This window comes from Sus scrofa, chromosome 6 (assembly GCF_054392235.1).
Source record: "Sus scrofa isolate SSC_HxYL_T2T_F1_AM1 chromosome 6, Sscrofa_HxYL_maternal_Yorkshire_Landrace_v2.0, whole genome shotgun sequence".
In the NCBI taxonomy this organism is placed as follows: Eukaryota; Metazoa; Chordata; class Mammalia; order Artiodactyla; family Suidae; genus Sus; species Sus scrofa.
In genome coordinates this window covers 147,046,194-147,071,945 of record NC_139388.1, presented here as the reverse complement: position 1 = coordinate 147,071,945, position 25,752 = coordinate 147,046,194, and the positions used below count along the sequence as shown (strand labels likewise).

The window sequence follows — 25,752 nt, the reverse complement described above, 5'->3', positions numbered from 1 at the left end:
CATGTTAGTGAGAGTGATTGTTTTAGTAAATAGTTTCAGATATCGTCAAAAATAAGAGATGAGTAAAATAAAAATGTATTGAATTTGATCTGACAGTACTACTGATGGGTTTTGAAACAGCTGTTTTAGAAAATGGTGGTAACAGATGCTATATTTATTAGCACATCAGGAAGAAAAGAAAAGGGAGTCAGTATTTCATATATGTCTATACTAAGGCACTGAGCTAGACTTTATAATTTCATTTAAATTACTCCTATACTGCAATTCCCATCTGGCTCAGCAGAAACAAATCTGACTAGGATCCATGAGGATGCAGGTTCGATCCCTGGCCTCATGCCAATGCTGGATTTCTGACCCATTGATCGAGGCCAGGGATCAAACCCACATCCTCATGGATACTAGTCGGATTTGTTCCTGCTGAGCCATGATGGGAATTACAGAATAGTTTTAATAATGGCACCTGTGCTTTATGAGGTTTACTATTAGTTAAATAAGTTAGGGTTAATTTTTACAGAGCATGTCCTGGGCATAAATAAGTATTTGATAAGTAGTAAATGGATTTAGTTTGCTATAGTAAGGAATCAAATAAGACATACCTGCTAAAATGCTGTGTAATTGTGAAATGATAGAAATGAGTCAGATTTTTTTTTTATTTTTCTTCATTCTCTAGTAGTATTTTTAAGTTTGTAGTTGTAGTTTCAACTACATGGGCATAGGAGGACTGGTTTGATGAGCTGAGCATAAGATTAAAGGGTTAGCAATTACAGATGTTAAACGGTATTACTAATTCCTTGGGTATCAAAAGTGTTTATTGTGTAGAGTAAATAAATAATGGCAGGAAGTTACCCGCACTTACTGATGGTTAGCCCGTATATCTGAATCTATTATCTGATGTTTATGTGAAATGGTCAAAACATCTAGTCTTTTTGCATGTATATATGTGTATTTGCTTTCTTTTACGTTATTAGGCGATCAAGAAGCAGATCAAGAAGGCGATCACACTCTAAGTCAAGGAGTAGGCGACGATCCAAAAGTCCAAGACGGAGAAGATCTCATTCCAGAGAGAGGGGTAGGAGGTCAAGGAGCACATCAAAAAACAGGTACAGAAAAAAATTCTTACCTCTTAGTGGGAAGACACTTTTTAGAGTTCCTAACGCCCCTGGATACTGCTGCTCTAATGACAAAAGAGGAAGTAACCAAAGTCTTAGGAGACTGGCGAGATATCTTTGTGGTAAAAATTCTTTGCCGCTCCACTACCTCCTTTCCTTTCAACTATTGCTAAGGATTTAGTGTTACGAGGCATTCCTCTGGATAAGCCAAAGAATTTTATGGCAAACAATCATGCCTTAATTCATCTTTGTATATCTTACCCTGAGCACCTTATAAATGTGAACTAAGTATTGCTGTGTAACAGACACTGAACCATGCTTAAGGGTCTTTTATCCAATGATATGGGGACAGTAGAGAGTTAAAGTGAGAATTCCTTAAAAGACAGGCATCCTCACCTTAACATTTTGTTTCAGCTTAAAATACACATTCAATAATCTTTATATATTTTTATATGTGTGTGTGTGTGTGTGTGTGTCTGTGTATAGCCAAACCCTCTGAAATTAATAAGCCTCATCTTGATACCAAATCACTGTCTTTTCATTTGAACTGTCCGTAAAAGTATCCAGAGAACTCTGTTACTTGAAAATACCTAGATTTTTTTTCCCATTTATAAATTGTCACACAGCACAATTTCACTTTTTTTTAACACCTGTCCTTTATATCTTTCTAAAATATTTGCCTCAATTTTTAGAAGCAGCTCTTTATTTTTTACTACTTTACCCTTTTATATATTATGTTATTAAAATAATAAGGACTACGGGGTAGGGGAAGCAACAACATTTATTCTTCGTAATTGTGTAACTCAACTGGGAACAGAAGTTAATGGGAGCTTTACCGAGTGTTCAGCCTCTGGTGAGGCTTTTAGTTATGTTTTAGAGTTAGTCATCCCTTAATTCAGTCAATCGAACAAGCTGATTTAGTGAAACATCTATTATATAAAGAACAATTAGGCATTCCTTCCCTGAAGGAACTTTCTTTATACTAAGAGAAAGAAAAATGTATTACAAAGGCATGGCCATTGCAGTCAGTTTAACTGCACTCAGGAAGAGGAGTGGGTCATGGTTTCAGGTAGAGAATGTTTACAAAATTAGCATGAATTTTTGAAACAGCAAGTATTTTGATGTGAAAGGAACAGTAAATAAGGTGAGGAATGTTAGAGAAACAGATCACACATGTATAAGGCTTTGTTGTTCACAGTAAGGAATTTGCAGCTGATCCAAGAAGCAATCGAAACAAATTGAAAAGTGATGAATGGGGAATTAATATTTTCAAGTTTGTACTTTGAAAGATTTCTTGTAAAGGATATAAGCATCAATTTGTAGAAAACATGACCAGGACCACCTAAGGGACTGTTCAAGTTATCTAGGAATTAGATAGTAACTCTTGAATGAATAGAGCAGGTAACTGATGGAGCAGGTTAACAGAGATGGAAAGGAAAGAAATAGAGAATGTACGGGGGTGGGGGGTGGGGTGGTTAGTTTAGAACAAACAGAGAGAGACTTTAAAACTATGAATAGTTGAAAATAGGTATGTGTTTATGGGTATAAGGGACATATGTGTATATATTGATTATCTTCCGCATAGAATTTTGGGAAGAAAAAAATGTGGAGAATAAAAATTTAAAAGAATCTGTGAAAAGATTTAGAGTCTAGGCATGCTTGTATTACCAGCCGGTCCATTATGATATTTTTTTCTAATAGCTTTGAATAGCCCAGAAAATACAGTAGCAGGAAAAAAGTTAGAAGGTTGGCTTCATCCATGATAGAGGTTAATGTGGGGTGTGTGCTTTGAAAGAATAACCGATAATATGGATGACAAATTTTAGTAGTACTGTATAAGTTTTGGCCTGACAGTAGAGAACTTAGAGTCAGGGTAGGTTGGAAAACTGTTAATCTTCTGTTGAAGAGCCTACAGAAAATTATTTAATAAAACTGTTAGTGTTTATCTCTAGATAAACCAAGAAACTGGCCAATATACTTGTTTTCTTGCCAGATAGACTGCTTTGCTCCTGGAGAGAAGTTTTATATGGAATAAGACTGGGAAATTAGGATTTTTTTTAAAGTTGTTTATGATATGCCACTTGAGTTAGTATTTTTTTATAGTTCTTATCAGGAAAACATTTTAAGAATGGAGTTAGATTTCATTGTACTTTTGTTTGGATCTCTAGTGAGATAGAATTATGTATTAGCTGATTCTTTAACCTATTCATGAATTGTGTTCATTTATTAGAGACAAAAAGAAAGAAGACAAAGAAAAGAAACGTTCCAAAACACCACCAAAAAGTTACAGCACAGCCAGACGTTCCAGAAGTGCAAGCAGGTAGAGTAGTATTATGAATTCTTGGTATTTTTTAAAACTTTGTTTGCAAGACTATCAATAGCCTGTGAACATGAAATGTTTTCCAGTGCATAGCTGAATGTTTCAGTGGTGAAGTTCCTTTTTAAAGATAGTTTTTGAAGAACAACCCGAAGTTTTTCTTTTCACTTAAAATTTATGGTATAGGGTATACTTTTAAAAATAGGGAATTCAACAGAGGTCAGTTTTTATGTTTGCTATATGCATTTCACATCCTTAATTCATTTGTTTTTGTGGTTCCCCCCCAACACTTAAGTTTTAATGGCAAAAGTATACCGCATTATTACATTAAATTCATTTTATTATACTTAGTTATACTTAAAATATGCACGTGTTAATACTCAAAATATTTTTTCCCATATGTAGTGGTTCATTGATAAAATAATCAGAGGCAAGCAGGTAATTTGTGTCATTAGAGGACTAATCTGTCTTTAACCTGCTGTAGTGAAAATTCAGTATTGCAAATGTTATCCTCAGAAAATATTTTTTTCATACTTAATGTGGAATTCATATGATAGTAAGGGCTGGCCATACTTAATTCCATTTTCTCTTAATCTCATTTACATGTTTTACCTCAATGTTTGTTTTCTTAATTTTGATTATTTAAATTCACTTGGAGGATCACACTGTACATAAACATTAACTAAAAGTAGATAAAAGACTTAAATGTAAAAGGTAAAACTAAAAGCTTCTTAGAAGGAAACATATAAGTAAACCTTCATAACCTTGAACTTGGCAGTGATACCCTAGATATGAGCAACAGAAGAGAAATAGGGAGTTCCCGTCATGGCTCAGTGGTTAACGAATCCAACTAGGAACCATGAGGTTGCGGGTTCCATCCCTGGCCTCGATCAGTGGGTTGAGGATCCAGCATTGCCTTGAGCTGTGGTGTAGATCGCAGACCCATCTGGGATCCCGAATTGCTGTGGCTGTGGTATAGGCTCCTCTGCGGCCTTAAAAAAGACAAAAGACAAAAGTATATATATTTATACCCCTGTCCTGGAAACACCGCACACAACTTTTACTTCATCAGGAGACATTTTTCACTTTGCATAATGCTTTCCAAATCCGTCTGTGTTACTGCAAATGGCAAAATTTCATTCTTTTCTTTGACTCAGTAGTAATCTATTATGTATATGTACTACATCCTCTTTATCCATCTGTTTTTTGTTGTTGCTGTTTTCTTTTTTTTTTTAGGGCTGCACCCATGGCATATGGAGGTTCCCAGGCCAGGGGTCAAATTGGAGCTACAGCTGCCAGCCTACACCACAGCAAGAGCAACGGTGGATCCAAGCCATGTCTGCGACCTGCACCACAGCTTGCAGCAACGCCAGGTCCTTAACCCACTGAGTGAGGCCAGGGATCGAACCTGGAACGTCATGGTTCCTGTTTGGATTCATTTCCGCTGTGCCACAACGGGAACTCCTATCCATCCATCTGTTGGTGAACATTCAAGTTGCTTCCATATCTTGGCAATTGTAAATAATGCTGCTGTGAACATTGGGGTGCATGTTATCTTTTCAAGTTAAGTGTTTTTGTTTTTTTCAGATGTGTTTCTGGGAGTAGAATTTAAGTTATATTATAGTTCCATTTTTAGTGTTTTCATAAACCTCCATACTGTTTTGCACAGTGGCTGTGCCAACTTACATTCCCACCAACAGTATATGAGGGTTCCCCTTTCTCCACGTCCTTGCCAACATTTATTTGTGTTCTTTTTGGTAATAGCCATTCTGACAGGTGTGAGGTGATGACTTAAGGTGGTTTGATTTTCATTTCCCTGAGTGTTTGTTGAGCATCATTTCGTGTGCTTGTCAGCCATCTGCATTTCCTCTTTGGAAAAATGTCTATTCAGTTCTTCTGCCCATTTTTTAATGTAATTGGTTTTTTGATGTTGAGTTGTATGAGCTGTTCATACATGTTGGATATTTTTCTCCGTTTATATTCTATTCTTGCTTTCTGGTTGTGGATTAATTGACCATAGCTGCATGGGTTTATTTCTGGGCTTTCTATACTGTTCCATTGGTCTGTATTTCTTTTTTTCGTGCCCAGTACCATACTGTTTTGACGGCTGTAGCTTTATATAATATAGTCTGAGGCCAAGGAGTGTGATTCCTCTGGCTCTGTTTTTCTTTCTCAAATTTATTTTGTCTATTTAGGGTCTTTCATGTTTCCATACAGTTTTTTAAATTATTTGTTCTAGTTCTATGGAAAATGCCATTGTTTTTTGTTTTTTGTGGGGGGTTGTTTTTGCTTTTTAGGGCCACATGTGTAACATATGGAAGTTGCCAGGCTAGGAGTTGAATCAAGCAATAGCTGTGGGCCACAGCCACAGCAACGTGGGATCCAAGCCAAGTCTACAACCTATACCACAGCTCATGGCAACATGGCATCCTTAACCCAGTGAGTGAGGCCAGGAATTAAACCCACATCCTCATGGTTATTAGTCAGATTCATCTCTACTCCCTCACAACAGGAACTCTCCACCATTAGTATTTGCTAGGAGTGGCATTGAATCTGAAGATTGCCTTAAAGTCAAAAAAAAAGTTTAGAGAGGGTTTTTGTTTGTTTGTTTTTGCCTTTTAGGGCCATACTTATGGCAAATGGAGGTTCCCAGGCTAGGGTTCTAAATAGAGATACAGTCCCTGGCCTACACCACAGCTGCAGCAACACCAGATCCAAGCCACGTCTGCAACCTACACTGTAGCTCACAGCAATGCCAGATCCTTAACCCACTGAGCAAGGCCAAGGATCAAACCCGAAACTTCATGGTTCCTAGCTGTACTCGTTTCTGCTGCACCACGACAGAAACTCCGTGAGAGGGAACATCTTAAAGCTAATTGTTGAAAGCAGGGAGTGGAGTGTAGGGCATGGATTGCTGGAGGTCACTTTGATCTCTCTGTTGCCACTAACTCTATAGTTTTCTAAATTTTACCTAATGATTTAGAAGTAATTGTAGATTTTATTAGCAGCTGCCTTTCATAACATATTATCCAAACATGTTCTAGCCACTGAATGAATCTAAAATTGATTCCTTAAATAATGTATTTCAGACTGTTTTTCCTTGAATGAAGACTTTGTTAGTTTTTTCCTCAAGTGTAATATTTCTAATGTTTTGTTGATAGAATGTCTCTAAGAAGAATTTCTTGAAATTAGGTTTTTTCTTCAGGGCATTAAAGGAAAGGTACATAGTTTACAAAAAGAATTGCAATTTTTATTACTCATTTGATTCTTCAGCTTGAAAGAGTATTTACAAATGGTTTTGCATGATCAGAATCCTGTTTTTAATGGAGCTCCATTGTAGATACATCTGCAATGATGTGTCTGCATCTTTGGGATAATACTGTATTTTAAAATCTAGTTGGCACATTTGTGGTTCTAGAGAGAGACGACGACGAAGAAGCAGAAGTGGCACAAGATCTCCTAAAAAGCCTAGGTCTCCCAAGAGAAAGTTGTCTCGCTCACCATCCCCTAGGAGGTAAGAATATTAATCTTTTAGATCTATTTTTCAGAAAATGTTCTAGAGTTTTTCTTCCTTTTCAGGAGTAAAAATGCTTAAGAGTGTGCTGATAGGTTCCCTTCTGTCTTAGAGTAAACACTGTTTAGGATTGGGCTTTTTAGACCTATAACCAGGTTACATTCTTCTTGCCTATCTTACTTGTGTACAGCTTTGTATCCAGTGATTTAATTGGATCTTTGCCGTCCCCTTTGTAGCAAATGAACTTGGGTCATGTTTGCCATCTAAAACAAGTGTAAACTTATTGCTGTTTAATTAATGGTGAAACTTCTTGAGCAGTTCATATCAAGCTTCTTGTGAGCATTTTACTGTCATCCTAGACACAAAAAGGAGAAGAAGAAAGATAAAGACAAAGAAAGAAGCAGAGATGAAAGAGAACGATCCACAAGCAAGAAGAAGAAAAGTAAAGAGAAGGAAAAGGAACGGGAACGAAAATCAGAGAGTGATAAAGATGTAAAAGTATGTTTACAAACTAATTTATTTTGGTGTTTGGGGTGGTGCTATTACTTTAAAGAATTGATTTTCCTGTGAAGACGTTTACTTTTACTATTCTCCTTGGCAAAGCAGGTTACACGGGATTACGATGAAGAGGAACAGGGGTATGACAGTGAGAAAGAAAAAAAGGAGGAAAGGAAACCAACAGAACCAGGTTCCCCTAAAACAAAAGAATGTTCTGTGGAAAAGGGAACTGGTGATTCACTAAGAGAGTCCAAAGTGAATGGGGATGATCATCATGAAGAAGACATGGATATGAGTGACTGAATGTTGCCTCTGTGGGAATCCAACTGTATACGTGCATCAGTGTCATTCCTCTGTGTGATTTCTTAATGCTGTGTTTGTTCATCTCAAACCTAGATGTATACAGCTCTGAGTTATAGATGGTTATAAAGCTCCTGATGTTGATATTATTACATCCAAAAGCTTTTAGAAGGTGATACATGGGTAACCAATTTATGACAGGGTGAAATCGATCAAGTAACCAAGCAGTTTTACTATCCTGGTGCTGCTTCATGACAAAAATGAAAAGCTGCATGCATCTACAGCAGGCATGGATTGTTTATGTTGTATGATCTCCTTTATTAAGTAAGTTCACTTATAGTATTTCTAGAATTTGATTCATTGCCGTAATAGAGCCATGTAGGGAATGCACTGATTGCATGTTAATTGTGGCAGGAATACCCTAAATGTCATTAAAATCCTCCAACATGATGGATCTACTTATGGTCTTGTTTGTTGACATGACAAATTAACATTCTTATAGTTACATCTGGAAATGAGCATTTGAAATAGATAATCTTTTAAGCCTTGTGGCTAAATTTTTGTGGTTTTTGTTTAACTTCAAAAGGTTATATATGCACTAACCTTTTTTGATGGCTATAATTAGGCTTTAATTACAGAAACAAGATTTCAAGTGAAACTGTCTTTGGCAGTTAAGTAAATAGCATATTTTGAAGTAGAGTTGTATACTTTTTCATAAGGTATTTAGGATTTTTTTTCCTAAAATAATTTATTCCACATTTACATCAGTGAAAACTATCTGCCTATCCTGAAGTCCATCTGTAAAAGCAAGTTATTCCTCATCCTCATTTTCAGTTTTCACTTTTATTAATTTGTTTTAATCTCGTTGGAAAAAGGGGATAGTGCATTTTAAATTGACCTTCATATGCTTAAAAAAAAAAAAAAAAGACAAATCTACTTGATAATGTACTTTTTATTTGATCTCAAGTTGTATACAACCAATAAATTTTGTGTTACTGTTACCGCAGTAGTAATCTTATGCACACAGTGATTCCATGTTAAATGCAAAGTAGTTAGGCAACTGTTTTCTTACAGGAGTTTCCAGGCTTCACTTTTGTGCAGTAAAAACAAAAGTAGGCTACAGTCTGTGCCATGTTGATGTACAGTTTCTGAAATTGTTTTACAAGACTTTGATAATAAAACCCTTAAACTTATGTTTATGTTCCTATAAAACTGTATTTGTATTTATTTACACTGTTGAATGTATGACACTTACCTCATTCATTTTACAAATCAAGTTCTTTCCCCCTTTCAATCTACATATTTTACTTTAGTAAGATGAAATCCATCACTGTAGTGATTAGTTGTCATCAGAATTGTTAAAATTAGTTTAATTTCTATCTAAAACAGTCTTTTTCTAAGTGTAATTTTATTTCTTATATTTTGTGTGTAGGGTTGAGAAAAGCAATGAACTTTAGGATGAACAGATGATCCCACCTATATCTAGTAAAATTATATTTTTGGTGAATATAAACATACTTTTCTGGAATAGTGTAGAAACTCAATGGTATGTATCTACTGTACAATACTAAATAGTATATTTATTCACTTATGATATGAGTAGTGTTTGAGTGGTTAGGATTAAGGGGGAAATGAGACTTGGAATTGTAGCTTTTATCCAAGTTGGAGTATTTTTTTTTTTTTTTAACTTTTAAAATTGAAATGCCGTATAGACAAGCAGCATTGTTTTTACAGTTTGTAGTAACTTTTTAAAGATTTTATGAAAAGGAATTTTGTCTATAGTAAGAAGTTCTAGTATCTGTCCTAATAATCATTGCATTTTTAAACACACTTTAAACTTAAAAAATACCAAAAAAATTTAAAGGTTGAACCGTATGACATTATCATTTTTTGTAAATTAAGAACAAATTATTGGCAGTTTCACTTGGTTAAGCCTAATACTACTAAAATTCTACTCCCTCACTTCTGATCTCTGAATACAAATAAGTTAACTTTAAAGGGATTATGAAATTTTTGGCTTTACAATAGTGACATTGACTTAACATGCTACACTGAAGGGAGTCCATATTTAGGTTATTTTTCAGTGAACATTTATGCACAAAGGTAGCGTGGCACTGGGACATGAGCCTTTAATACAGATAAACCAGTCGAAATCAAGTGAACACTGCCTCCACACCAAGTTTTGTTCTGTATTTGGTAGTGAAAATGATTAAAAAAATAAAAGTGGTTTTGTTAGAAAAATGTTTGTGCTATTTTTTTGCTTAAATTCTTAAAAGAGTGAATGAGGTAGTGGCTATATAAAGGAGTCCGACAGTCATGAATTTCAGCTTCATTTACATCTGGAGAGACCTGTTTTAACTTACCCTCATTTTCCTATCTGTAAAATGGGAATGTTAGCTACTTTGCAAAGTAGTTGGTAGGAAAATATCTGTAGTCCTGTGTGCCTGGGTTAGTAAATGGTACCTGTTAATTAATAATGGAGCTTTTCAAAACTATATAGTTTGAGGTAATAATGTTTTAGCAAAAGCACTAAGATACATTTCATGCCGGTAAGGCTTTGGAGAAGTCTGTATTTGCCATTTCATTTTTGTGAAGATAGGATTTGGATAATAAGCTTCTTGGTAGTGATTACATGTGGAAGGTGGAAAAATGTTATTTAAGGAAAACAAGAAAAACTGGGTAACAGTGTAAACTAATTTTACATTAACGTTGGAATTGCATCCTAAAACTGAGGTTCTAGTGTTGGTTATCGTATAGCCTGCATAACTTTTTCAGAACAGTACCACTTCAGTTGGGCACTAGCTGTTTGAAAATTGATAGGCCTCTTTTTTTTAAATGTACCTTTTAAAGATTTTATTTTAGGGAGTTCCCATCATGGTGCAGTGGTTAACGAATCCGACTAGGAACCACGAGGTGGGTTGGATCCCTGGCCTCGATCAGTGGGTTAAGGATCCCATCGGTGGGTTAAGGATCCAGCGTTGCTGAGAACTGTGGTGTAGGTCACAGATGCAGCTCGGATCTCGCGTTGCTGTGGCTGTGGCATAGGCCAGCAGCAACAGCCCTGACTGGACCCCCTAGCCTGGGAACCTATGCCGCAGGTGTGGCCCTAGAAAAGACCAAAAAAAAAAAAAGATTTTATTATTTTAATTCCTTTACAATGTTCTGTCAAGTCTCTGCTGTACAGTGGAGTGACCCAGTTAGACATATGTATACATTATTTTTCTCATTCTATTATGTTCTGTCACAAGTGATTGGATGTAGTTCCTATATAGCAGGATCTCATTGCTTATCTGGTAGACATCTAAACTGGAATTGAGATTTCTGTTCCTTTTGTCTCTAACTTAGCTAATCCATTTCACTCTTGTGCTGTCTAAAATACTTTTCTAATCAAGTACACATAGCTGTGTTTAAACATGGTTGTAATGGAAATGCTACTAGTACTTTCAACAGCATCCAGAATATGTATCTATTACTGAGGTGTTTTTTAGCAGAAGCAGTTTTGTTTGTTTGTTTGTTTGTTTGTTTTCTTTGTGGCTGCACCTGGGATATGTGGAAGTTTCCAGGCCAGGCCAGGGATTGAAATGGAGCCTCAATAGTGACAATAACTGATCCTTAACCTGCCGAGCCACAAGAAAGTTCCTTTTTCTTTTTATTTATTTTCTTTTTACAACTGCAGCTGTGGCATATGCAAGTTCCCAGGCTAGAGGTCAAATTGGAGCTGCAGCTGAAGTCTACTCTGCAGCCACCAAAACACCAGGTCCGAGCTGCATTTGTGTCCTATGCTGCAGCTTGTGACAATACCATATCCCTAAATCACTCTGAGCAAGGCCAAGGATCAAACCCACATGCTTAGAGACTACATTGGGTCCTTAACCTAGTGAGCCATAAGAGAAACTCCCAAGAGCTCTTTTTTTGTCTTTAAGGCTGTACCTGCAGCATATTTAAGTTCCCAGGCTAGGGGTCAAATCAAAGCTAATATACACCACAGCTCACAGCAATGCCATATCCTTAACCCACTGAGCAAGGCCAGGGATTGAAGCTGCAGTCTCATGGTTACTAGTAGGATTCGTTACTGCTGAGCCACAACGGGGACTCCAAGAGGTACTTTTTAAATGAGAGTAAATCAGGAGTTGATTTTTTGAAGTCTGTTTTAGTTTTATTTTTGTTGCATTTTCATTTTATAATGCCAAAGTATATGTAAAACTTATACATTCTTTAGCAAAATAGCACATGTGAACCATGCTAATTCTTTACCAGTGGAATATTCTTAAGAATATACTTACAGATTATAGTAGGCATGACTAATCATCTAAGATGATCCAGAGAAAGGATCTTATATAATCTTTTAAATTTTTTTTTTTTTTGTCTTTTGTCTTTTTTGTCTTTTGTTGTTTTTGTCTTTTGTTGTTGTTGTTGTTGCTATTTCTTGGGCCGCTCCCGCGGCATATGGAGGTTCCCAGGCTAGGGGTTGAATCGGAGCTGTAGCCACCGGCCTACGCCAGAGCCACAGCAACGCGGGATCCGTTGCTGGATCCGAGCCGCGTCTTCAACCTACACCACAGCTCGCGGCAACGCCGGATCGTTAACCCACTGAGCAAGGGCAGGGACCGAACCCGCAACCTCATGGTTCCTAGTCGGATTCGTTAACCACTGCGCCACGACGGGAACTCCTAATCTTTTAAATTTGAATTAAAAAAAATTTTTAAGTTAAAATACAGTTGATTTAGTAATTTATTTGTTTATTGCTTTTTAGGGTCACCCCCATGGCATATGGAGGTTTCCAAGCCAGAGGTCCAATCAGAGCTACAGCTTGCAGCCTACACCACAGCCACATCAGATCTGAGCCTCATCTGCAACCTACACCACAGCTCACGACAACACTGGATCCTTAACCTACTGAACGAGGCCAGGGATTGAACCTGCATCTTTATGGTTCCTAGTTGGATTAGTTTCTGCTACACCACGATGGGAACTCCTGATTTAGTAATTTTTTTTAAACAATGTCCTTTCAAAAATAATTGAAGTGGAGTTTTCACATTCTTTTTTAAAAGTCTCACTTTGTAAAGATTTTTTTCCCTGGTGCATTGTCAATTACTCGTGTCAATATATGATTTTTTTTTAAAGCTAAAGTATGATTTGTGCATAAGAAATTGAAGGTCTAGGGTCAAAAATTTATTGATACACTAAATGCAAAAACTACCTTCTGATTCACTGTGAAAAAGTTAAATTTTACTTGTTTTGGACAGCAAGCATCAATTTGGTCTTATCAGTCAGCATTCATTCAAAGGAGCACAACAGTTTGAAAAGATTGGTTACAGAGATTTGACCTTAATTGTGGAAGCCAGTTTAATAGTCTCTTAGTTATTCTCCATGCTGTGCATCTGATGCTGGAGATTAAAGCCCCCGGGCAGTCAGGAAATGAATAGTTGGAAGGGTAAGAGTAAGTTGGAACCACAAGCTGGATGAACCTACAAGGATGGGCTGAAACTCAGGTCAGGTCTTAAAGCAACTGCAGTAAGACATAACACATACAGACTACATAATTCCTCCTTCACTTCTAGCCTTCAAAACTACCCATACTCATTATTTAAAACTCACCAGCCATTCACTGTCAGCCATTTTCAATGACCAAGAAAATCTGATACCTACAGGTGGGTCTTATTATTTTTTTTTTATATCACACAGTTTCTACTTTAGGGTAGTCATTTTCATCTGCAAAATATCAAATTCAGAAATGATTGCCAAGTACTTTTTTTTTTAAACCCTTAGGAAATTTGCTTTATTTTTTAGGTGTTGAGGTAAACAGATAATTAGAATTCTATGTACCTTAGGTGCCATTACGGCTACAAGCACTAAAATGAGCTATGACAATTTTAAAGGTTTATCATTAAGTAGTACTATAAGGATGGTCACATGATCTAAAAATGTATTATTCAAGATGACATTTTTAAGTGGCAATTTAAGGTACTACTGTCCAAATTTCTGACAAAATGCTTTGCAGTAATTTTTGCTAATTCATAATGTACAAATGATGGCCTTTTACCAAGTTTTGTTTTACTGTCTTTACAAGTGATTTAATATCTCCTATCCATCTATCTCTGAGGTAAGTTTCAATGTCAGTTGTCTTTGAAAGTTTCCAAATATAGCAACTTTGGAGGGAATGCATTTTGTTAATTTTAGAAAACATGGTTGAGATGTCTTTTGCTGGAGTTATATCGTGTCCATACTAATCCGTCTTGCTCAGTGTTAAAGGCTAGCACACTAGAAGTAGTTCACCTAGTTTTTTACAACTTTTTCTCAACCATGTTTGTGGTTTACAAATAAAAGTGTAACAAATGTCTGCTGTGAACTTAGTTCTAGGGAGAAGCCTTGATTACACACTCATTATTCACCACCCTCCCCCAAGATCTGGATGATGAGCTATGCATGTACAACACCATGAAAACACATTGTTAATTAGTGTGAGTGGGGCTCAAAACCAGTTCCAAGCAGGAGAAACTGAGAGCTTCTGTCAGCTATCAGCATCCCTGAAATGTGTCTGTGTCCAGACCACTGTTTGTAACTATACTCAAAATAATCAGCAGCTGCTTTACGCCTCCCTTTCATGAAGTTTGATCATTCTGTGTACATGAATGTCTGCAAACAGGTAAATTGTCTCTAGGAATAATTTTTTTAAGGATAAGTATCCTACATACTGAAACCTACATATTTCTGGTGGCAGAAATAATAAGCATTTCTAAATGGCCATAAAGGGTAACCTTTTTTTTTTTTTTTTTTTGCTTTTGTCAGCCACACCCATGGCATATGGAGGTTCCCAGGTTAGGGGGTCTAATCGGAGCTGGAGCTGCCAGCCCACACCATAGCCAGAGCAATGCCAGATTCAGAGCTGCATCTGCGACATACACCATAGCTCACAGCAATGCCAGATCCTTAACCCACTGAGCGAAGCCAGGGATGGAACCGCAACCTCATGGTTCTCATGAAATGAGATTCATTTCCGCTGCGCCATGATGGGAACTCCGAGGATAACCATTTTATCATCCCCCAAGTTTAAGCAACTTCTTCAATTCTCTGTGGAAAGCATAAAGAATTTTACACACCTACATTACGAAAAATCTAGATTTTCAGGTAAGAGTATCAAAATATATATTGTTTTTATCTACTTACTTACTTGAAACAGCACATAGTTTCAGTCCTTAGTTGGAGTAAAAGGCACATTTTGAAAAGTCTAATATTGTGAAAAGTTTATTTGCATTAAATAACTCCTTATTTTCACCATCATAAGAGATACTGACATTTGCTTGTCCTCTGTGATCAGATAAAAGACATTTTGGAATGGATAATCTCTACTATTCTTGAGGAAAGAAGTTAAAAACAAATTCCAAATAACCGCAAAAGTTTTCAGTAGTCTTCCTATCTCCAGTGTAACCCAGCAAAATTGATAAATCCCAAGCTTCAATTTACCATTTTTTCCCCCACTGAAAATCTGCAATATATTCCTGAAAGTATACCATGTTCCCACAAAGTAAGGGAGCCTAAAAGCAACAGTGCTATTGCCTTTCAGTGTCTCAAAACCTCATATGATCAGACAGGATAATAGAATCTCTAGGTCACTTGATCAACAAACATTCCCAAAATAATAGGGATCAATTTCTATTCAATAAACCTTTACCCACTCTTTCCACAAAATTCAATAGACCTACATAAGGTAGTAATTGGTCTTTGAATTTTTAACTATGATTATTTTCTTCATTATAAAAAGTATTTACTAAAATCTCAACATATGCAATGTAGTATATGTATCAGCATGGAAGATGCAGCTTTAAAGATGTTTATTATAAAATTTTCCTTATGGTTGATGCTTTGGAATTTTAAATAAATCATCTCTTCAATAAAGGTCTCTAAACTCATTCAAATTATTTAAAATCCTGGAAAAAGTTTAAAATACTGGTCACTCTAAAAAACTTGACAGATGCATTCTGAGACATTTATCAGGATACATTTAAAAAAACATTTCTTTAGCTAAGCTCTAATACAACATAACATTTTATGACTGTTAAACGTTATTCTCCCTAATTTATTTTCATTCTTGGACCTTCAAACCATCTTGGAATAAGTATGAAAAGTTTTAAGTGCAAAAATGAGTAATGCATGATGTTAACATTTTGGAGATAATTAAAATCAAATAAATATTTTCTTGTGACTTAAAAAAACAGTAGGAATTGTGAATCTTGTGTATGTTTCTGGAATTTAACTTTTAACAAATATAGTCTGTTTGCATATAAAATGTTTTTACCTTATTTTAAAAGCATTAAATATGTAGGGATGTCCAAAATATGTGATAATATGTGATTTTTTTAATTGCATCCATTTTCCACTAAAAACAAATGAAAAATCAGAATGATGTGCACTTAACGTGAAGCAAGTCTAAAAATTTGGAATCTTTTTTAAAGTGCTCAGATTTAGAAGAATATCTTTTGCTAACCATACCTTATTAGGAACACAAAAAGGACTTTTAAACTCAAGTATAGAAAAACAAAAAAATTAGAGGTTCTGTGAAAGGAAGATCAGTACCAAACATTTTCCATTGAAGAAAGAATTCAAGTAAAAACAAATAGCACCACAATGAATTGCACTAAGGTGCTAAAGGAGGTACCTTATTCCCTGCAGAGTGAATGCTCCTTCTGAAATGTATTGCAACATATAAATGCAACTGTTTAATGGTTACCATTTGGTTCATTCATCTACAGAAAACTGCATTCCTTCTAGTTCATTATATTGAACAAACATTCAAATTACTGAACTATACATAATGTTACATACTTTACATTTTATGAAAACAAAACTTGAAGGAATATTTATAAAGGTCACCTTGAATATAAGATGACAAGTTTAAAAGGGCTTCTTATCTCTTAAGACATTTAATTTATGTTAATGGTCCAGGAGTGTTTTAGATATAGATAAGATATATTTATATGCATATATATTTCAACAAGAAGTGTAAAAATTTTTAAAAACAAATCACAGCACTCATAGCTGTTTTTACATAAGAAGGACTTGGGGTCATTAAGGTGTCAAACTATTACACTTATAATATGTATATTTTTAAAAAGACTGAAAATGGCACATCAGGAAACCTGCTGAAATTCTTATTTGAGGCCCATTTCATTATTATCACTGATGTGTTGATTCAACATGATTCCCTTTTCTTCAATGAAAGCATTTGTCCCTTCTATCTGGATTCACTTCTGGGGTCTCTGCATTCTCTTATTTTCCTTGGTTTTAGATGACATCATTTTCCGTGTCAGTTAAAGATCAGGAAAACGGCTTGGGTCTTCCTTGTAGTCATCAGGTATTGTAAAGATGGAGCCATCAAATTCATCATATCGAAACTCCTGAAAAGTCACAGTGGCTGTGATCGTAGGAAACACGGGTATATCTAGAAAGGACAATCAATGATAACACTGTAAAATGAAATGGTAACCTCTTTATAGACTGTAACATACTATTAGAGATATCCATACTCCTTAAAATGTGCATTATTCAAGGATCAGACAAATCCTAATAATTGTCTAATATGAAGTATGTGTTTGCGGGAAGAGTCTGGCTACTGGTGAGGAGAGAAAGACACCAAGGCATTAAGAATTACATCAGAAACTCAACGTCCGGAGTTCCCGGAGTTCCCGTCGTGGCGCAGTGGTTAACGAATCCAACTAGGAACCATGAGGTTGCGGGTTCGGTCCCTGCCCTTGCTCAGTGGGTTAACGATCCGGCGTTGCCGCAAGCTGTGGTGTAGGTTGCAGACGCGGCTCGGATCCTGCGTTGCTGTGCCTCTGGCGTAGGCCGGTGGCTACAGCTCCGATTCAACCCCTAGCCTGGGAATCTCCATATGCCGCGGGAGCGGCCCAAGTAATAGCAACAACAACAACAGACAAAAAGACAAAAAAAAAAAAAAAAACTCAACGTCCCATTGCTCCCCAATCTTAGAATTATAATGGCAGGTTCCACTAGGTTTTTTTTTTTTCCTTTTTCTTGGGGGCAAAGGGATGGCTACATTTGTACTTAGTGCATTCTGATATCTTCAAATTACAGTGCATATATTCTGAATCTGAGCTGAATTTTTCATTCTAACAAATGAAATACATCCTCTTGTTTTAAGACACTAAAAATTCATTACTTAAATACATGGGATAAAAAATATTATCATCAGAGTTGCAGTAATATACCACCAGAGCCTAATATTCTTCTAAAGAAAATATATTTTTAGCTGAAATTATGAGTGAAACGACACTGAAAGTGGCCAAATACTTTAATCACTCTGCTTAGTTTTGTTCCTAATATGATTTACTGGAAAAAACACAAATTATAAAACTTAAGTTCTGAGTCCGACAAATGATTTAATTTATGGGCCCCAGGGATTTCATCAACAAAAAAAAACTCTAAAGCTTCCTTAAAACTGAAATGATTCTATGAATGTGAAATTGAGTATTCAGCATTTAAGATTCAAAAAAATTAAACACAAATCAACATAAGGATTACAGTGTTTCCAGTTATTTCTGGAAAAAAAAAAAAAAGATCATTCATTTGTGCCTATTAAGTGAAGATGCTGTTTTAATTCAGAGACCAGTAAACTAAGGCCCGTTGCCTGGCCTGTTTTCGTAAGGCCTGTGAGCTGAGAAAAGATTTCACATTTTTAAATGGTTTTTAAAAAACACGAAAGAATAATGTTTCATGCAGATAAAATTATATGACATTCAAGCTTCACTGTCCATAGTAAGGTTTTATGGGAACATATTGTTTATTGTCTATGGCTGTTTTCATTCTCCAACAAGAGTTGAACAGTTGTGACAGAAACCATACGGCCTGCGAAGTCTAAGATATTTATTATCTTTCAGAAAAAGTGTGATGACCCTTGTTTTAGGCATTGGATATGCAGTAGTAAACAGGAGAAAACAAATCATTTATGGAGATTATATCCTGGTTGGGAGATACAATCAACAAACCAATAAAAAGTAATTATGACTAAGTATCTAGACAAAAATAAAGCAAGCAGGGAGATAGGGAATTTCAACACTGAGGATAAGAGAGTTCTTGATTAGGGTTCAAAGGAAAACTTCAATAAAGTGACAATTCAGCAAAGACTGGGGATAAAAACTATACAGCACCCTAGGGAAAGAAAATTCCAAGTAGCGGGAATAAGTACAAAAGCCCTAAAATGAAAATGTCTGGTTTACTCTGTGAAGAGCTGGGAGATGAGTGTGGCTGCAGCCAAATGGGTAAGGGAATGACTGGCAGAAGATGAGGTCAGAGGAGAAACGGGCAGCCGAATCAAGGGAAAAGGGGTTTAGGGGGTTTAAGACAAGGAAAAGTCTTTGGCTTTTACTCTGGATGAGACGGAAATCAGTGGATGGTTGTGAGCATAGTGGTAACATGTTTTGGCTTAAGTTAAGGCAGATGTAATGAGGATATAATGTAGGGTGACAAAAGTAAAAGGAGAGATGTGCTCTAGAAGGAGCAAACAGAGGCAAGAAGAAAATCAAGAGAACTATATTAAAGAAGTGGGAGGAGGCGTTCCCGTCGTGGCTCAGTGGTTAACGAATCCGACTAGGAACCATGAGGTTGCGGGTTCGATCCCTGGCCTTGTCGATGGGTTAAGGATCTGGCGTTGCCGTGAGCTGTGGTGTAGGTTGCAGACACGACTCGGATGCCACATTGCTGTGGCTCTGGCGTAGGCTGGTAGCTACACCTCTAACTCGACCCCTAGCCTGGGAACCTCCATGTGCCACAGAAGCAGCCCAAGAAATGGCAAAAAGCAAGCAAACAAAAAAACAGAGTGGCTGTTCCATTTCACATAATCACCAGCAACTGTGAGTGATACAGTTGCTCCACATCTGCACAAAAATTTGGAGTTGTCACAATTTTTTATTTTAGCCATTCTGTTAGGTGTATATAGTGACATCTCATTGTGGTTTTAATCTGCATTTCCCTAATGGTTAATGATACTGAACCCTGTTCTTTTTTTCTTTTTTGGCCATGCCTGAGGCTTGCAGAAGTTCCCAGGCCAGAGAGCAAACCCAAGCCGCAGCTGTAACCAGAGCCCCAGCAGTGACAACACCAGAACCTTAACGCACTGTGCCACCAGCGAATTCCAGAACTTTGTTCCTGTGCTTATTTTCCACTTACATATCCTTATTGGGTGAAATGTCTCTTTTAAGTCTTCTGCTCTTTTCTAATTGACTTGTTTATTTTGTTACTGATGAGTTTTAAGAGTTCTTGTGTTTTTTTACTCTTAACTGGGTCTTTCACAGAGCTTATTTTGTTACTGATGAGTTTTAAGAGTTCTTGTGTTTTTTTACTCTTAACTGGGTATTTCACAGAGCAAAGAGTTTTTACCTTTAAAGAAGTCCAATTTATTGATTTTTTTTTCTTTTGTGGGTCATGCCTGTGGTGTTAAGTCTAAGAACTCTTTGTTTAAAACAATCCAAAAATTTATATGGAACAACAAAAGACCCAGAATCACCAAAGCAATCCTGAGAAACAAAAACCAAGCAGGAGGCATAACTCACCCAGACTTCAAAAAATATTACAAACCACAGTCATCAAAACAGTGTGGTACTGGTATCAATGGAACAGAATAGAGAATCCGGAAATTAACCCTGACACCTATGGTCAATTAATCTTTGACAAGGGAGGCAAGAACATAAAATGGGAAAAAGAAAGTCTATTCAGTAGGCATTGCTGGAAAACCTGGACAGCTGCATGCCAAGCAATGAAATTAGAACACACCCTCACACTATGCACAAAAATAAACTCAAAATGGCTGAAAGACTTCAATATAAGACAGGACACCATCAAACTCCTAGAAGAGAACATAGGCAAAACACTCTCTGACATCAACATCATGAATATTTTCTCAGGTCAGTCTCCCAAAGCAATAGAAATTAGAGCAAAAATAAACCCATGGGACCTCATCAAACTGAAAAGCTTTTGCACAGCAAAGGAAATCCAAAAGAAAACAAAAGGACAACTTACAGAATGGGAGAAAATAGTTTCAAATGATGCAACCACAAGGGCTTAATCTCTAGAATATATAAACAACTTATACAACCCAACAGCAAAAAAGCTAATCAATCAATGGAAAAATGGGCAAAAGACCTGAATAGACTGTTCTCCAAAGAAGATATACAGATGGCCAGCAAACACATGAAAAAATGCTCAACATCGCTGATTATAAGAGAAATGCAAATCAAAACTACCATGAGATACCACCTCACACCAGTCAGAATGGCCATCATTAATAAATCCACAAATAACAAGTGCTGGAGGGGCTGTGGAGAAAAGGGAAGCCTCCTGCACTGCTGGTAGGAATGTAAACTGGTACAGCCACTATGGAGAACAGTTTGGAGATACCTTAGAAATCTATACATAGAACTTCCATATGACCCCGCAATCCCACTCTTGGGCATCTATCCGGACAAAGCTCTACTTAAAAGAGACACATGCACCCGCATGTTCACTGCAGCACTATTCACAATAGCCAGGACATGGAAACAACCCAAATGTCCATCAACAGATGATTGGATTCGGAAGATGTGGTATATATACACAATGGAATACTACTCAGCCATAAAAAAGAATGCCATAATGCCATTTGCAGCAACATGGATGGAACTAGAGAATCTCATCCTGAGTCAAATGAGCCAGAAAGACAAACACCATATGATATCACTTATAACTGGAATCTAATATCCAGCACAAATGAACATCTCCTCAGAAAAGAAAATCATGGACTTGGAAAATAGACTTGTGGCTGCCTGATGGGAGAGGGAGGGAACGGGAGGGATCAGAAGCTTGGGATTATCAGACACAACTTAGAATAGATTTACAAGGAGATCCTGCTGAGTAGCAATAAGAAGTATGTCTAGATACTCATGCTGCAACAGAACAAAGGGTAGGGGGAAAAAAAATGTATACCTGTAAGGATAACTTGATCCCCTTGCTGTACAGTGGGAAAATAAAATAAAATATATATATATAAAAAAAGAACTCTTTGTTTAAACATAGATCCCAAAGAATTTCTTCTATGTTTACTTCCTAAGCTTTAACTTTTATTTTACATTTAAGTCCATGACTCATTTCCAGTTATTTTTTGTATCAAGTGTAGGATTTACGTGGAGATTCATTATTTTGCTTTTGCATGTCCAATCGTCCAGCATCATTTATTGAAAAGGCTATCCATTCCTCCATTAAACTGCTTTTCTACCTTTATCAAAATTCAGTTGAGAAGTTCCCGTTGTGGCTTAGTGGGTATTGCCACAGCTGTGGCACAACGAAGCTATAACTCAGATTCAGTCCCTGGCCTGGGAACTTCCATATGCCACTGGTGCAGCCATAAACAAATATATGTATCAGTTGAGCATATTTATGAGAACCTGTTTCTGGATTTTTTGTTCTCTTATGTTGATTTATATATTTTTATCTTGGCCAATACCATACAGTCTTAATTTATTATAGCTATATAATATATAATGAAATTGAACAGACTGATTATTCACACTTTATTCTTTTTCAAAATTGTTTTGGCTACTATGGTAATGAGTTGAATTCTTTCCTCTCCAAAAATGACCTATTCCCAGAACCTAAGAATGTGACTATTTTTTGAGAGAAGGTCTTTGCAGACGTAATCAAGTTAAAAATCATTACAGTAGTCCCTAACTCAATGGCTAGTGTCCTTACAAAAAGGGGAAACTTGGAGGCACACACACACACAGGAAAAGAATACCAAGTGAAGGTGAAAACAAAGCCTGAGGTGATGTTTCTACAAGCCAAGAAAATTCATCACAAGTTAGAAGAGAGGCATGAAACAGATTTTCTCTCATACTCTGCAAAAGGAACCAATCTGCTGATACCTTAACTGCAGATTTCTAATCTCCAGAACTATGCAGCAAAACATGTCTATTGTTTAGGCCATTCACAGTTTCTGGTGTCTGTTACGCAGTCATAGAAAACTAGTATAGACATTCTAGTTTCTTTGCCTTCCCTGTAAATTTTAAAATAATCTTATCTATATCTACAAAAAATATAGATAGATAGGATTGTGATAAAAATTATGTTAAACCCATATTTCTCTCAGAGGAGAATTAACACCTCTCCTATGTTGAGTCTTCCAATCCAAGAGCATGGTACATCTCTACATTTGTTTAGATCTTCTTTGATTTCTTTCATCGGTGTTGTATAATTTTCTGCATACAAGTATTGTAAATGTTTTATTAAATTTATATCTAAGTATTTCCTTTTTTGCAATAGTAAAAAAATATTTAATTTTGGTGTCTGTGTGTTCAATGCTAATACACAGAAATACTAATTTTTGTATGTTTAATTCATACCCTACCATCTTGCAAAACATATCATTTCTAGTTTGTTTTAAGAATCTTTGGAATTTCAACTCATAGTATCATGTCATTTCCAAATAGGGAAGATTTTATTTCTTCCTTTCTGCTCTGAATGCCTTTTTTCCCCTTTCATTCCTTATTACAATTTTTTTTTTTTGTCTTTTTGCCTTTTCTAGGGCTCCCAGGGCATATCGAGGCTCCCAGGCTAGGGTCTAATGGGAGCTGTAGCCGCAGGCCTACACCAGAGCCACAGCAACACGGGATCCAAGCCGTGTTTGCAACCTACACCACAGCTCAGGGCAACGCTGGATCCTTAACCCACTGAGCAAGGCCAGGGACTGAACCCGCAACCTCATGGTTCCTAGTCAGATTCGTTAACCACTGTGCCAAGACGGGAACTCCCCTTATTACACTTATTCTTTTGATTTCTGCAGGGTCTGTTGTGTTTTCCTGTTTGATTCTTTTTTATCAGTTTTGCTACAAATTTGTTGATTTTTATCAATCTTTTCAAAGGACCAGCCCTCTGTTACAATGACTTTATTTTTTCTTTCTCTTTCATTTATTTCTATTTCATTCCTTTCTTCTGCTTGCCGTGGGTTTATATGCTCTTCTTTTTTTTTTTTTTTTTTTTTTTTTTTGGCTTTTCAGGGTCACACCTGAGACATATGGAGGTTCCCAGGCTAGGGGTCTAATTGGAGCTGTAGCCACCGGCCTACACCACAGCCACAGCAATGCCAGATCTGAGCCACGTCTGCGACCTACACTACAGCTCACGGCAATGCTGGATCCTTAACCCATTGATCAAGGCCAGGGACCTAACCCACCAACTCATGGTTCCTAGTTGGGTTTGTTTCTTTTGCGCCACAACAGGAACTCTGTATATGCTCTTCTAAGTTCTTGAAGCAAGAGCTCAAATTATTGTTGAGACTTTCTCTTTTTTTAATGTTATAAATTTAGTGTTATAAATTTCCCAGTCAGCACTGCTTTAGCTATATTCCACAAACTTTGATTCTTGTAATTTCATTTTCATCCAGTTCCATATATTATTTTCCCTTGAGATTTCCCCATTGACCTGTATATTACTTAGAAGAGTGAATAACAGAATACCACAAAAATGGATATTCACCTGTTATCTTTCTATTACATTAATTTCTACTTTGATTCTACTGTGACTGGTTTTCAACTCTTTTTTTCAATTATTGAGGTTTGTTCTATGGCCCAAAATATGGCCTATCTTGCTATATGTTCCATGAGTACTTTGAAAAAAAATGTGTATTCTGATGTTGGGTAAACTATAAATGCCAATTAGGTACCTTGGTTTATAGTGTTCTAGAGCTATCTATAGTATCCTTACTGATTTTCTTTCTAGTTGTTTCTTGACTGTTGTGAAAAGGGTGCAGAAGACTCCAGTTATAAATGAAAATCTATTTTTCTTTTCATTCAGTTTTTGCTTCACCTATCTTGTAGCTCTGTTTTTTGGTGTTTATATTTAAGATTGCTATTCTTCTTCATGGGTTGACTCCTATATCATTATATATGTCCTCCCCCCCAATAATTTTCTTTGCTCTGAAATCTACTGTATCTAGTATTAATATGGCTAGTCCTGTAATCCTTTCATTAATGTTTACATGATATATCTTTTTCTATCTTTTCACTTTCAACGTGCCAATACCATATTTGAAGCAAGTTTCTTTTCTTTTTTTCTTTTGTCTTTTTGCTATTTCTTTGGGCCACTCCCGTGGCATATGGAGATTCTCAGGCTATTGGTCTAATCGGAGCTGTAGCCGCTGGCCTATGCCAGAGCCACAGCAACACGGGATCCAAGCCGAGTCTGCAACCTACACCACAGCTCACGGCAACGCCGGATCCTTAACCCACTGAGCAGGGGCAGGGATCGAACCCACAACCTCATGGTTCCTAGTCGGATTCATTAACAGCTGCGCCACGACAGGAACTCCGAGAAGTGAGTTTCTTAAAGATAGCATATAGTTGGGTCATGTTTTTTTTTTTTTTAAGCCATTTTTCTATATCTTCTAAATGGTCTACTTAGACTGTTTACATTTAATGAAATTATTTATATACTAAGACCTAAGTCCACTGTTTCATTTTTTGTTTGTTGTCTCTCCTTTTATTTTTCTTGCCTTCCTGTAGGTTACAAGACTACTTTTTAGAATTTCATCTTTTTTTTTTTTTTTTGCCTTTTGTCATTTTAGGGCTGCACCCGTGGCATATGAAGTTCCCAGGCTAGGGGTCAAATCAGAGCTGCAACCGCTGGCCTAAACCACTGCCACAGTAAGGCAGGATTCAAGCTGTGTCTGCAACCTACACCACAGCTCAAGGCAATGCCAGATTCTTAACCCACTGAGCAAGGCCAGGGATCAAACCCAGGCCAGGGATTAAACCTGCATCCTCATGGAAACTAGTGGGATTGTTACCTGCTGAGCCATAACAGGAACTCCCTATTTATAGTGTTTTTGAGTATATCTCTTTGTACACCTTCTTTAGCAGTTGCTTTAGGTATATATCATATATAACTAACTTATCACAGATTCCTGGTGTCATTTTAATAATTCAAGTGAAGTAGAAAAACTTTGCCTCCCTTTATCATCATCTTCCCCCATT

At 36.6% G+C, this 25,752-nt stretch overlaps 2 protein-coding genes across 32 annotated transcripts in view; one reads left to right on the top strand and one right to left on the bottom strand.

Moving 5' to 3' along the window:
• Window positions 1-8,950, top strand: part of SRSF11 (serine and arginine rich splicing factor 11) — a 46,732-nt gene extending 37,782 nt beyond the window's left edge. For 9 of the 30 annotated variants that reach the window (NM_001044587.1, XM_084958739.1, XM_084958724.1 and 6 more), the window contains 5 exon segments: window positions 969-1,100; window positions 3,340-3,429; window positions 6,845-6,940; window positions 7,300-7,438; window positions 7,544-8,950. In NM_001044587.1, the coding sequence (NP_001038052.1) occupies window positions 969-1,100; window positions 3,340-3,429; window positions 6,845-6,940; window positions 7,300-7,438; window positions 7,544-7,741 (655 nt within the window). In that variant the 3' untranslated portion in view covers window positions 7,742-8,950. 30 annotated transcript variants of the gene reach the window in all.
• Window positions 8,951-14,955: 6,005 nt separating this feature from the next.
• Window positions 14,956-25,752, bottom strand: part of ANKRD13C (ankyrin repeat domain 13C) — a 100,916-nt gene continuing 90,119 nt past the window's right edge. For both annotated transcript variants that reach the window (XM_003127927.6, XM_084964743.1), the window contains one exon: window positions 14,956-17,177. In XM_003127927.6, the coding sequence (XP_003127975.1) occupies window positions 17,047-17,177 (131 nt within the window). In that variant the 3' untranslated portion in view covers window positions 14,956-17,046. The remainder of the gene's footprint in view (window positions 17,178-25,752) is intronic.